The 13,973-nt window shown below is 48.5% G+C and overlaps 1 protein-coding gene across 1 annotated transcript in view; it reads right to left on the reverse strand.

The window, feature by feature from the left end:
• Positions 1-13,973, reverse strand: part of CFAP74 (cilia and flagella associated protein 74) — an 81,326-nt gene that overhangs the window by 9,558 nt on the left and 57,795 nt on the right. Inside the window, exons 20-26 of the mRNA XM_015417948.1 lie at positions 10,708-10,842; positions 9,017-9,126; positions 7,775-7,830; positions 6,933-7,052; positions 5,542-5,697; positions 4,701-4,827; positions 1,728-1,882 (exon numbers count right to left, since the gene is read on the reverse strand). Coding sequence (XP_015273434.1) covers positions 1,728-1,882; positions 4,701-4,827; positions 5,542-5,697; positions 6,933-7,052; positions 7,775-7,830; positions 9,017-9,126; positions 10,708-10,842 — 859 coding nt within the window. The remainder of the gene's footprint in view (positions 1-1,727; positions 1,883-4,700; positions 4,828-5,541; positions 5,698-6,932; positions 7,053-7,774; positions 7,831-9,016; positions 9,127-10,707; positions 10,843-13,973) is intronic.

Here is a 13,973-nt window from a genome sequence, read left to right on the forward strand (position 1 = left end):
GGGAGAGGAAGGAAGTGGAGGCCGGAGCAGAGGGGAGGGTGCCAGAGGAAGCAGCAGCCTGTCCTCGGAGGTAGCAGACACTCAGCTTCTCCTCCTGGGCCAGAGACAGGAAATGGTTGTGTCTGGACGGCCATATATGTTCCCTGTTTCATGCCTTTTACAGCACTTTCTGGTGCTGCTGGTTCTATACTCTCTTTTGGGTCATGTATGCAGACTGCAAGATTCTATAGTAAAGGTAAAGGTTCCATTGCTCGAAAGCCAGTCGAATCCGACTCTAGGGTTGCGGTGCTCATCTCCGTTTCAAAGCCGAAGAGCCAGCGCTGTCCGAAGACGTTTCCGTGGTCATGTGGCCGGCATGACTAAACACCAAGGCGCACGGAACGCTGTTACCTTCCCACCGAAGTGGTACCTATTTATCTACTTGCAATTTCTTGCTTTCGAACTGCTAGGTTGGCAGGAGCTGGAACTAGAGATGTGAGCTCACTCCATCATGCGGCACCCGGGTCTTGAACTGCTGAACTACCGACCTTCCACAGCCTGCAGTTCAGCGTCTTAACCACTTGAGCCACCGCATATGTAAATATATGTAAATATATGTAAATATATGTAAATGCAATTATACATCCTGTAGATTTTAACCTACGGCACTAATAGGAAGAACAAAGAAGAAGAGATTGGATTTATACCCCCACCCTTCACTACCCAAAGGGGTCTCAGAGCGGCTTACACTCTCCTTTCCCTCCCCCTCCCCCACAACAGACACCCTATGAGGTAGGTGGGGCTGAGAGAGCTCTTTCGAGGACTGCCCTTGAGAGAACAGCTCCAACAGAACTTGTGACTGACCCAAAGTCACTCCATCAGCTGCATGTGGAGGAGTGGGGAATCGAACAAACCTGGTCCTCCCAGATTAGAGTCCACCATTCCTAACCACCACAACCAAACCAAAAGACAGGGAGAGGTTGAGGAGGAAGGAGTGCTGCAGATCCCCATGGTTAGAGAGGGATAATCCTTTCCCTTCCAGCTGAAGCCCAAGGGGGCGTGCACTTTGCCTCCCCCAAACTCAGTCCCTCGCCTCATGTAACATCAACAGCAATGAGGATTCTGCACGATGCTTTATAACAGTAATCCTCAACATGGGTGGCACCCACCAATGTGTGTCTAGGAGCCCACTCACTTCTTGGGAACAAAAAACCCACTGGCAAACTGTCCTTCCAAACCAGCTGCCTGATCAGGGAAGTGTGTCCTGGGCAGACACACCACAGCCGTGCGCCCTTAGTTGGGTTACAGACAGGGATTTCCTTACGTCTCTGGCTTGCACACCTCTCCCAGCCCCGGGGGATGCAGGGTACAATCCCTTCCCTTTGGACGCTGAAACCAAGCCACGCCCCTCCCCCAAAGCAAATGGCCAATCCTGGGTTTACTCCACATCCTGTGTGCAGGGAATGCCTGTTCAGCAGCGGCATTCTCAGTCACACCGCCCACCCTTCTGTGATTTGACCTTACTCTCTGGCAGCCATTTTGGGGTCGCAAACACTACCCACTTTCAGCGTTTTAGAAGCATCTGAAGGCTGGACGAAGCTGGGGACTCCAAGTCGTCAGAAGGGGAAGAGATGAGCAAAAGGGGGCTGGTGCTTAGATACCCAAAGAGCGCGTGCTAGCAGACCCATCTGCCCATATCCCCAGCCGGCGCTCAGCTCTCCGTGCCACAGACCCAGAGGCAGTCTCACCTTGTCAAAGAGCATGATCTTTAGGCAGTCGGAATAATGCAGGCTCTCGTGGTCGGGGCTGAAGGTGATGGTGAACTCCTGGGTCTTTCCGACACCAACGGTACCTTCGACTGGGGAGACGCTGAACACACTCAGACCGCTGTAGTTCTGTGTACCTGCGGGATGGATTAGACGTCAGCTGGCAGAGGGAGGAAAGTACCCCACCCTTCACTTGGAGTCTCAGAGCGGCTTACAAACTCCTTTCCCTTCCCCTCCCCACAACAGACACCCTGTGAGGTGGGTGGGGCTGAGAGAGCTCTGACACAAACTGCTCTTTTTCAAGGACAGCTGTGCCAGAGCTTGTGACTGACCCAAGGTCACATCAGCAGGTGCATGTGGAGGAGTGGGGAATCAAACCCGGTTCTCCCAGATTAGAGTCCGCGCACTTAACCACGACACCAAACTGGCTCCAGGCAAGGAACCTCCAGGCTCCTGCTACTTTTCCAATCTCCTCCTCCTCCTCCTCTTCTTTTAAGCTCTTCTGCTTCCCAAAGGGTCCTTTGGATCCTCAAGTCCTGCACCAAAGCAGGTAAAATCTGCTTATTAAATGTATTAACCTGGAGCTGGCTGTCAAAGCTCATGAGCGTTATAAATGAACTACAAAACAGAAGTTGAGAGAACCAGGTGGCACAACGACGAAGTGGTCTGCTGCTAATTCAGGGCAGATGCTGAACACATATTTGTATGCGACAGCCTGAATGGGAGCCCAGATGTCAGAGGCCTATTCTTACAAGGGCGTTGGCAGAAGGGCTAGAAGAGGCCATCGCACCCGGGTCCTGCTCTAGCTAAAAGAACCCTTTTCCTTTCAGCTCCCAGCCGCAATCGATGGGACCATTACAGTCAGGGAAGGAGGCAGACATGCTTCCCTCCGGGGCCTTGCTCCTAGCAGAGAATCTCCTCCCAGGGCTGCCATAGTGAGAGCAGAGAATCTCCTCCCAGGGCTGCCATAGTGAGAGCAGAGAATCTCCTCCCAAGGCTGCCATAGTGAGAGCAGAGAATCTCCTCCCAGGGCTGCCATAGTGAGAGCGGAGAATCTCCTCCCAGGGCTGCCATAGTGAGAGCAGAGAATCTCCTCCCAGGGCTGCCATAGTGAGAGCAGAGAATCTCCTCCCAGGGCTGCCATAGTGAGAGCGGAGAATCTCCTCCCAGGGCTGCCAAAGCGAGAGCAGATAATCTCCTCCCAGGGCATCTTCTGAGATTAGGTGAGTGGCAACCTGGGAGAAGGGCCTTCTCAGTCGTGGCACCAAACTCTCTCCTCGGGGAGATCTGTCTGCCTCCTACTGCTGTTTCCTGCCAGTAGGCGGAGATTTGGTTTTTGGTTTTGTTTGGAGTTCCCAATTATCCCTCTTTCCTGACCAAGGTTTTCATTGCCGTTTTTATGTCTGTATGTATTTGAACTCTGTTTGTAATTGCTTTAATGATGTGTGGGCTTTGGGGGGGTGAGGTGATGTTGGTGTAGTGGTTACATGGGCAGACTCTAATCTGGGAGAACCGGGTTCGAGTCCCCACTCCTTCACGTGCAGCTGCTGGATGACCTTGGGTCAGTCACAAGTTCTTTCAGGGCTGTTCTCTCAAGGGCAGTTCTCAAGAGAGCTCTCTCCGCCCCACCTGCCTCACAGGGTGTCAGTCGTGGGGAGGGGAAGGGGAAGGAGATTGTAAGCCGCTCTGAGACTCCGAGTGAAGGGCGGGGTATAAATCCAATTTCTTCTCTTCTTCTTCTTCTTCTCTTAATGGTTTTAAAATGCATTTTTATCACATATGTTTTAGCCGCCTTGGTGGCTCATGTGAGGACAGAAAGGCAGGATACAAATGTTGTAAAGTAGATAAAGTTATTTCATTGTCCCAAGAAAAGGAGACTAGACTTGTCTCCTCTTGGGCTCACCCTGGCAGGTAGCGGCATGAACCCAGGCAGTAAGGTCAGACACCTCCTGTGTGGCTAGGGTGGCCAGTCCCCAGGGGGTAGCTGGAGACCTCATGGAACTACAACTGGTCTCCTGGTCACAGAGATCGATTCTTCTTGAGAAATGGCTGCTTTGGAACAGGGCCGGGCGAGAGCTGTTGCCAGTCAAAACAGACAATACTGGGTTAGACGGACCAGTGATCCAATCGCAGTTAAAGGATGGCAGGTTCGGGTGTAGGGCCAATAGCAGTCAGAGCTCCACGGACCAATAATCTAATTCTGTGTAAGACAGGTAGGAAAAGGGGCCGGGCTTCGGCAACTGAGCACGTGTCTTTGCATCCACAAGGTATGAGGTTCAATGTGTGGTGTTGGCAGGGGTCGTTTCCTGCGGGAGCGCACAGGAGCAGAGCTCCGGCAGTAAAGAGCCCAGGGGGCGGGCATATGCAACAATCCCCACCCCGTACTCCCAGCAGCCCTCAGTCAGAGCAAGAAGCAGCCAGGTAAGTTGCAGAGCTCCCCCGCCCCACGGTCCAAAACTTTCCAGTGGCAGCTTTAAGACCAAGTTTTATTCAGGTACAAGCTCTCCCTCCTCTGCCAGGACAGATCTGCACCTCCCCCCCCCCAGCTAGCAATCCAAAACAGTCCAGTGGAGCCTGAGCGGTGGGTGTTGCCTTCTGACACACTTCCAGTGATGTCAGGGGGTGTGGCATATGCAAATGAGTTATGCTAATGAGTTATGCTAATGAGCTCCTGCACCTCTTTTTCTACAAAATGACTTTTTGGCCTGAGAACTGACGGTGTAATCCCAGGTAGAGTTACCCTCTTCAGCCCATTGACTTCAATGGGCTTGGAAAGGCCTCAGTTGGCTTAGGAGCGCAGTGCTAGTGAGCTGCTGGCAGCCAGAGTCCACAATACCAAACTAGACAGACCCGATGGTCTCACTCGGTCTAAGGCACCACCATACCTGATGCTTGTTGGTCAGGGAGGTCTACCAACACTTTCATACTGAAAACACTGAGAACAACTATTTTTACCCACTAAATCCGTTTTCCCTGGAGATGAGAGGAAAGTGGGAAGCTTCTGCTGCTCTTTGTCCCGATTTGGTGAGAGAGACTCGAGAAGGATGGAGAATTTCAGGGCTATGGAGGACGTATTCTCTATCTGCAAAAGAAACCGAGGCAGGGTCAGAGCTGTGCCATCCTTATCCACGGGTCCTTTCCATTATCCTTATCCATGGGTCCTTTCCCAAGATCGTGAACCCCTGCACGCTCAGGGCTCTTTTTGTAGAAAAAGCCCAGCAGGAACTCATTAGCATAATAGGCCACACCCAACAGCAGAAACTCATTAGCATATTAGGCCACACCCCTGACAGCACAGCTCATTAGCACATTAGGCCGCACCCCTATGTTACCAGAAGTGTGGTCATCCAGCCACACTCACCTTTTGCTTCTTATTTTGTTTATCTTGTTTGTCGTCAAAACGGAGGGCTTTTTTATAGCAGGAACTCCTTTGCATGTTAGGCCACACACCCCTAATGCAGCCAATCCTAATGAGTTTCTGCTGTTGGGTGTAACCTATTATGCTAATGAGTTCCTGCTGGGCGTGGCCAACTTGGGAGCCAGCCGGAACTCCTTTCCTGTGCGTTCCTGCCCCAAAATAGCCCTGGGCACGCTTATAAAGGAAGCTCAGAAGAATTATAGGAGTTGGTCACCTTGCAGTGAGATTTCCGTGCCAGCAAAGATCAAGCAAATTTTGGACTTCCAATGACTCAGGAGAATGAGCAGAAGTGCATGTTCCCAAGGGACAACTCACAGTTTTGAAAAGTATTAAGGAAGTTGTGCTGTCCCCTGAAAGCAAAGGTGTGCTGAGATGTACCTTAAAGGTGGAAATGGCCGTTTCCTTGGCGACGACATGGCCCAGGTTGAAGACGTCTCCTTCCACCGAGCAAAGGATCGAAGGGATCACTCCCTCGCCGATCAAAGTGATGGAGAGGGTCGCTTTCTGGCTTCGGATTCCCAGCATTTCACAGAACTATGAAGAAAGAGCTTTGTGTTTGTCGGGAAGGACGCGTGGAAAGGGAGAAACGACATTCGTCTAGGCTGCCTTAGCACAGTGTGGGGGCTTGGCTGCAGGCCTTTTTTGATATTTCAGAGGTCGAAACTCTGGCAGACCCTGTGGTTCCCAGGCCCTTTGACTCCCAGGATCTATCAGACTAAAAGCCCAGATGGCCCCTGAGCAGGAGCAGGAGTCAGAAACTGGGGCTGCTTAGAAGACTGGCCTATTGCCAGGGACCTCACAGTCAGCTCCAGGAGCTCAAGAAGCAGAAAGCCCAAGTGGAAGCTAAGCTCAGTTCAAAGGGTGGAGCACCTGGTTGGCTGCCCAGGGCCGTTCCTCTGCTCACAAGGTACTAGAAGCCCCTGTGAGGCTTTGCAGAATGCGGGATAAGGTCTAGCCGTTGATGTCAGCAGGCACTGATTCCTATACATAGTCTCAGTCCAGCTCTGCCTGTTGTGGGCTCAACAGCTCTGACAGTGTCTTGGCTTGACGCTTGCCTGCCTTGCCTGTGCTTGTGAGAACGTCTGCCTGCCCCTGGGCACATGAAAGACAGCTCATTTGTACAGCAATGTCATGTGCCCCCCCATCATGTTTAAGCACCTTTGCATGCTGGCCCATGTACATCCATTGTCAACACACCTGCCAATGGGGAGACATGCTGCTGGTATGCTTACACTTACCGTGATGAAGAAGCACATGGAACAGTTACGTGAGCAAGCACTTCCCCTTTAATATCCCATGTAAGGTAAAGGAAAAGGTTCCCTTGCTCAAAAGCCAGCCGAATCCGACTCTAGGGTTGCGGTGCTCATCTCCGTTTCAAAGCCGAAGAGCCAGCGCTGTCGGAAGACACTTCCGTGGTCATGTGCCCGGCATGACTAAACACCAAGGCGCATGGAAGGCTGTTACCTTCCCACCGAAGTGGGACCTATTTATTGACTTGCAATTTCTTGCTTTCGAACTGCTAGGTTGGCAGGAGCTGGAACTAGAGACGGGAGCTCACTCTGTCGTGCGGCACACTCGGGTCTCGAACTGCTGGACTACCGACCTTCCACAGCCTGCAGTTCAGCATCTTAACCACTTGAGCCACCACAGCTCCAAGTTTGCATAAGGCAGCTGCATAAGCTCAGTGGTCCTTAAAAAATGGCGGGTGGGGAACCCCAGTGTGCCACCTCAAAGGATGGGGGGGAAATAAAATTAATTAACGTTCTCACCGCTCTGCTTTCCTCTGGACAGAACGAGATGCTGAGCTCTCGGGATTCTCCTTCCTCAAGCATACGAACGGGATTCAACAACCAGAAGGGTCCAAAGGGACTCAAGAGGGAATATCCCAGCTGGGAAGTACCACTTTAAGGAAATGCAAGTTTAATGGTAACCAAAGCAACCGTTTCCCAAAAAAGGAAGCCGCTTTGACAATCTGTTACCTAGAGACAGTTACAGCTTGTAGAGTGTAGAAAGGAATGGGACTTTCTCTCGGGCATTTCGGTCTGTAAAGGTATCTGTCCTTGGCCCTTCCATATAGGTGACACCTGTATTTCACTGGGCTGGTTTGAGCTGGGTATTCACTAACTGCTGGGCGAGATGGTTACTGAGTGACAAAGTCCTTTACAAAAATCTGGTCATCTTCTTTCACCAAACTTCTATGACTGAGCTCACCATGCGTGAAGCAGAAGGTGCTGAAATTACCTTGAGAACATACCTCATGGATGTATTCATACTGCAGACATAAACTGATGGAATTGTCATTCCCTCTGCATTCCCTGGAAAACTAGTTCTGCATGGGACAGGAGAATTCTGGATATCTGGGAATTCTTGGTACCCTCCACCGAACTACAGTTTCCTGGATTCTTCAGGGGAAGCCATGGCAGTTGAACGTAATGGGGTGTGTGTGTGCATACCACATTATTTCATTCTGAAATCCTTATTTCCTAATTAGACTGTGAACTTGTGAAGATCTCTTAAGAATCCTGACATTGTGGCTGTAAAGACCTACCAAGCAGCAAGTGATTTTGGGGGACGGGGAAGGGAAAGGAAGAAATGATTTGGCAAAAGATACAGGTAGTTGTTCTTGGGAAATGTTCTGTATCTTGAGTTCTTTCATAACTCTGTGCCCTGATGGACGAAAGAGTTTCACATTTTCAGAGTGTCCATATAAAAAAAAAGCCCACGTAAGAACGGTCCAAAAATGAACTGTCCTGAGTATGGCATAACCCCCCCAACACATTTTACCCTGTTCTCCCCCCTCCCCACTGGCCTACACTTGTCCTATGCTCTAGAGGGGATGTGCAGAGAACTTTACACTCTGCACACATTCACGTTTGCTGCTGTGTTTGGGACATGAAACCCAACACTGACGTAGAAGAGGAACTGAGCGGGAGGAATGAGGATCTTCCAAGAGCCGCAGACAGAGTGTCCTGGCAAATGCGATCCCATGTTGTCAACCAGACATGGCATCTTGACTTGTCTGCCCTTCGCCGTTAACACGGGGACTCATATTTATAAGAACATGGTTAAAGCCACATGCAGCTTGAAGAGGGGTTGAGACTGTGAGCCCAACACCTGCCTTTCCCCCTCTAAAAATCTCCTTCTCCACTGGCTGACTTTGGCTGTGCTTAAGAATAGCAAATGCTCCTTCTTAACCAGGATTCTTAGAATGAGCAGTAGGCTTAGAACAAATAAAAGGAAGTACGTGTTCACCCAAAGAGTCATTAACACATTGGATTCAGTGCCGCAGGAAGTGGTGGCAGCTACGAGCCTAGACAGCTTCAAGAGGGGATTTGGATATAAACCGATGGAGCACAGGTCCATCAGTGGTTATCAGCCACAAAGTACAGATGGAAGACTCTGTCTGGGGAAGTGATGCTCGGTATTCTTGGTGCTTGGGGGGCAAGAGTGGGATGGCTTCTGGAGTTCCGGCCCCGCTGGTGGACCTCCTGATGGCCCCTGGGTTTTGGCCACTGTGTGACACAGAGTGTGGGACTGGATGGACCATTGGCTTGATCCACCATGGCTTCTCTTATGTTCTTATGAAGTGTCAGACCTGGGCTGAGAATGAATTCTGATTAGCCTGGGGCCAATGTAGATTCCAGCAGCCAACTCCCCCTTGCTTGAACATTATGAGCGTACCAACCCACAGGGAAAGTCCCTTGTGGGGGGGGGGAAGGACTTGATAGGTATTAGGTTTACACCCTCCTTTAGAAAGCTACCTATGAAGAGAAGGGCCTAAAATGCCAATCTGAAACCCGTAAAATAACCAGGCTTATAAGGATCTACAGCCTGCTTGCCAAAAGTCTCCTACCCACAGCAATGCAGCCAAAGTTGATGGTGCTTCTCCCATTGTTCGAAAGCAACAGCAGAGAGGGCGCCACGGAAGGACAATGAAGCTCTAGGTACAAGGTATTATACGGACTGTGGGTGCAAAATTAAATATTAGTAATAATAATAATAACTACAATAACCACAACCCCTCCCCCCAAAAACCAACAACACTGCCACCGCTACCACTGGAGTGCTTGTTCCAGGAACAGGAAATGTACTTTTGTTCAAGACACATAAAAGGGGAGACACTCTAATGGTCCTTTTCGGATCTCAAGCAGGGCTATTTTTGGGCAGGAACGCACAGGAACGGAGTTCCGGCTGGCTCCTGAGTTGGCTACGCCCAGCAGGAACTCATTAGCATAATAGGCCACACCCAACAGCAGGAACTCATTAGGATTGGCTACATTGGGGGTGTGTGGCCTAACATGCAAAGGAGTTCCTGCTACAAAAAAAGCCCTGGGTTTTGACAACAAACAAGGTAAACAGAATAAGAAGCAAAAGGTGGGTGTGGCTGGATGAGCACACTTCTGGTAACACGGGGGTGTGGCCTAATATGCCAATGAGCTGTGCTGTCAGGGGTGTGGCCTAATATGCTAATACGTTTCTGCTGTTGGGTATGGCCAGTTATGCTAATGAGTTCCTGCTGGGGGTTTTCTACAAAAAACGCCCTGATCTCAAGAATGTTAAAGGCAGCTTTGGCTCTTGAAAGCTTATTTACCCTTCCCCCCCCCCCAAAAAAAATCCCCCCCCCCCGGTCTCTAAGGTGTAATCTGCCTTGAGTCCCAGTGAGAAAGGTGGACTATAAATAATGTAAATAAATACATTTTAAAAAGGTGCTACTGGACTCAAATCAAGAATGTGAAAGAATGACTGGGGAGCAGGGGTGGAAACACAGTTATTTGGTGGTTTCAGTTTTGGAGTAAAGCCAATATTGTTCTGACTTTGATGCCACCAGCGTAGCTTGCTTCTAAATAAATAAATAAATAAATATAAATATTATCTCCTCAGTGAGTTCACTGATTTATATATATTGAAATCAACCACAAAGAGGGTGCCACGGAAGGACAATGAAACTCTCTCTATATATTTGTATATTGAACACTGTGTGTTCAAAGCATCTCACAGACATGGATTGCTGATGATACTGTGATTGGAACAAAAAATAGTTAGTTCAAGGCTACCAAATGAGTCCTTTGGAAGACTTGAGGTTCAAATCACAGCCCTCCCGGTTCGCAGTTCGGATGCTCACAGTGCAATGCTGAACAAAGTTACGCTCTTCTAAGGCAATGGGCTCTGAAGGGTGTGACTCCACTCAGGGCAGCTGTGTTAGCCAATTCACCTTTTTAAATAATCAGACAGTTATGAAGAGGAGACACATCTTGTCTCTGTGCTCCCGCTTTCTCTCCCCTACTACGTTTAACTCCCACCCAATTCTATTTTTAAAAAAGAATCAGGTCTCCACGCTGCAATGAAAGGTCCCTGGGGGGAACCGTGATCCTGTCTCAATTTCTCAGCCTGATCTACTTCACAGGCTTGTTGTGAGAATAAAAAAAAATGGAAAAGGGAGAATGGGGCACACCACCGGAAGCTCCACGGAGGAAAGGCAGGACAAAAATGCAATAACTAGACGGGCAGACGTGACCTCCCTCCCTCCCGCCCCGTCACCTGTACCTGTACTGCAAGTTTTCGGGTTCTTTCTTCTCATCTATAGCACCGCTTGCGACCAGGCAGGGTACAATAAATCTCTCAAATCGATCAGTGAAATTCCGAATCAGCGCCAAATGAGCTGCGATGTATTCTTCAGAACTTGGGAGGCAAAAGAACACGTCCACCGTGAGAAGCGAGCCATTTCGCATGTCCTATTTAGGACGGTCCGGGCTAGCCCAATCTTGTCAGCTCTTAGAAGCGAAGCAGAGTTTGCCCTGATTGGTATTTGGACAAGGAGACCACTAGAGATGTAAAATTTCCAGAAATTTTGAAGCTCGGAAAAAAACGGAAATTTTCGGAAAAATTGAAAAAAATGCTACATTAGCATTTCTTTTGTCTTCTCTAGATTGAAAGTCATTCTGTTACTTTAGGAACATAAAATATGACTATGGACATTTTTACTTGGCATGAAATTATCACAACTAGCATATTAAAAATATAGTGTATCCAAACAATTATTACAGAATGCCCACCCACATGCAAAAACAAAACTGAAACTTTTTAATTTTCTTCTGACAATCGCACCTCCTAAAGGAAGAAATGCCTCTTGTTCTTGCATTGGAGAGTTCAGTTTGTAACCTAGGACTTGCTTGTCCTCAGTGCACAGAAATTACATCAATCTGATACCATATATATATATATTTCAGAAATGATTTGGAAAATATTTATTCATCATGTTAAAATAAAACGTTCCATAATCAATTTTTTTCTTTTCTTTTTTCAATTTTTCGGGAAAAAACAAAAAAGGCTTCAGGAAAAAAACGGGAAAAAACCAGTTTCCCCCCGAATTTTTCCGGGTTTTTTCCGGGCCTTCACATCTCTAGAGACCACCAAAGAGGTCCAGGGTCCCTGTGCAGAGGCAGGCCATGGCAAACCACCTCTGAACAGCTCTTGCCTTGGAAATCCTATGGGGTGGCCATAAGTCAGTCGCACCTTGACAGCACCTTCCACCACCATTTCAGAGGGCTCCTGGGACATTCCTCGTCCAAATTGCCACGCTTCCCCTCTTAAAGGATTTCTAAACGGATCGGTCTTGTTTCTGAACTGGAAGTTACACTAAGGGTCCTCCATCGTTCCATTTTTATTCCTGAATTTTGTACAGGGCACTATATGCGCTCGGCCACATATTTCAGCCTGTACATTCATTCACGCCTTCCTGCCTCCTCCACGTGACTCATGTGAACTGCTAGAACACTGCCAAAAAGCAGTCTTGGCACATGTATGTACAATTGTATCAAGATCCCTTTGGTGTGGTGCTTTACTAACTTGAAGGACTGCATGTGCTCATCAGTAAAACACTGTACAAAAAAGAAACTGGAAGCAATCATACGTATGACCGCACCTAGTTGCTCTTTTGCAGTGTTTTATCAATGCACGCATGCAGCTTGGTAACAGAGGGCCCTTCTGCATTCTCCTTTTCCTTGCTTGTGTGTCCCTACTGCTTTGGGGTTTTTTTTTTCTTTTCCACACACATTTTGCTCCTTCTAGTGGTCAGTTCAGTATTACATCACTCCAGGGCTTTTTTTGTAGAAAAAGCCCAGCAGGAACTCATTAGCATATTAGGCCACACCCCTGACAGCACAGCTCATTGGCATATTAGGCCACACCCCCATGTTACCAGAAGTGTGCTCATCCAGCCACACCCACCTTTTGCTTCTTATTCTGTTTACTTTGTTTTCAATACCCAGGGCTTTTTTGTAGCAGGAACTCCTTTGCATGTTAGGCCACACACCCCTAATGTAGCCAATCCTAATGAGTTTCTGCTGTTGGGTGTGACCTATGATGCTAATGAGTTCCTGCTGGGTGTGGCCAACTCAGGAGCCAGCCGGAACTCCGTTCCTGTGCGTTCCTGCCCAAAAGTAGCCCTGCATCACTCTATGTCCAGCATCTCTCCCTGCAGATTTAAGTGGCAGGATTTTTTCCCAGACGTACAAAGCTGTAATGTCACATTGACCACTAGAGGGAGCAAAACATGAGTGAACAAAAAAAAGATAAACCAAAGCAATAGAGATGCACAAGCAATGAAAACAAGAATGCAAAAGAACCCAGAGAGTGGAAAACATACTAATTAATGGAAGGAAGTAGGATCTGTACCAAAATGTGTATTCCCCGTTGGGATTAATGTTACAAACCCTCCTTGTTAAACTGGAATCAAGGAGCAAAATTCCAGCACAATCAAGGCATGGAATGGGAGAAATCCTCTATGCTCTAGTCACATCGGTAACAGGTCAGTCAACTGTCAAGACTCAAGAGTTTCCCATAGTGAGGGATACAATCCTACTGAGATGGCCTAAAAAAAAAAAAAAACTTACACAGGCTGTTCGTAAGCTTTCTGGAGGGATCTGGCTGGCCACTGTTGGAAACTAGATACTGGACAATGAAACTTGAGTTCGATCCAACAGGGCTATTCTTATGCTTTGGCGGTGGGAGGATCCAACCAGGAAGGGCCACTGAGTTCATAGCCTGTCTCTGAGAGCTCAGTAGCACTTGGGTGAGCATTATGGGAAACAGGTTGTTGACCTGTTATTGTCCTGCACTGAACTTCTTCATTGGAAGGTGAAGGCAGGGATGCATTTCGACACTTTGCAAAAGGCTAGCATTAGGCCTGCCAAGCAGAAAATCTCCTTCACGACACTCCTACATCGGCTTATTTTTTTGTCTCCTATATATTAGCCCTAAGAGGGCATTAAGAGAGGACTTTTTTTCTTTTGCGCCTCACTTCTTGCATAGCCATAAGGGCGCGTGTGGGTGGCGATGGCTGGCTTTCTATTCATCTACATGGTACAAACGTTTAGAAGCTTTAGTACATAATGACATGTAGGGACAAACAGTTGAAGTCCCCAGTATTGGACTGTTTATCAAAAGATGCCGGCTCAAAGAGATCCCGGCCACATCTTTTCACGGTTTAATCATGAGCCACAAATCCCCCCTTTTCTAAGCTGCAGGGGCTTCAAAGCAGTCTCTGCTTGCCGTGAGCCTACAGACAGAACTGCAGATCAGAAGAAATAACATGTGGACAGGCCCTCGGGGTATTGAATGGATGGCGTGAACTTTCTGGTTCTTGTCAGGACTAATAAGGTTGCCTGTTCAACAAAACCATGCGTTCCCTGTCTCTAGTGGCTCTTGCGAATCTGGAATTGTTGCGAAACGGATGCCTCTTGCGTGAAACTGATCCAGTGGGGGCAGCCTACCTGGGTCCCCGGGTCAACCTGCAACGGTCACTATACGGG

This window comes from Gekko japonicus, unplaced genomic scaffold (genome assembly GCF_001447785.1).
Source record: "Gekko japonicus isolate JY-2015 unplaced genomic scaffold, Gekko_japonicus_V1.1 scaffold893, whole genome shotgun sequence".
In the NCBI taxonomy this organism is placed as follows: Eukaryota; Metazoa; Chordata; class Lepidosauria; order Squamata; family Gekkonidae; genus Gekko; species Gekko japonicus.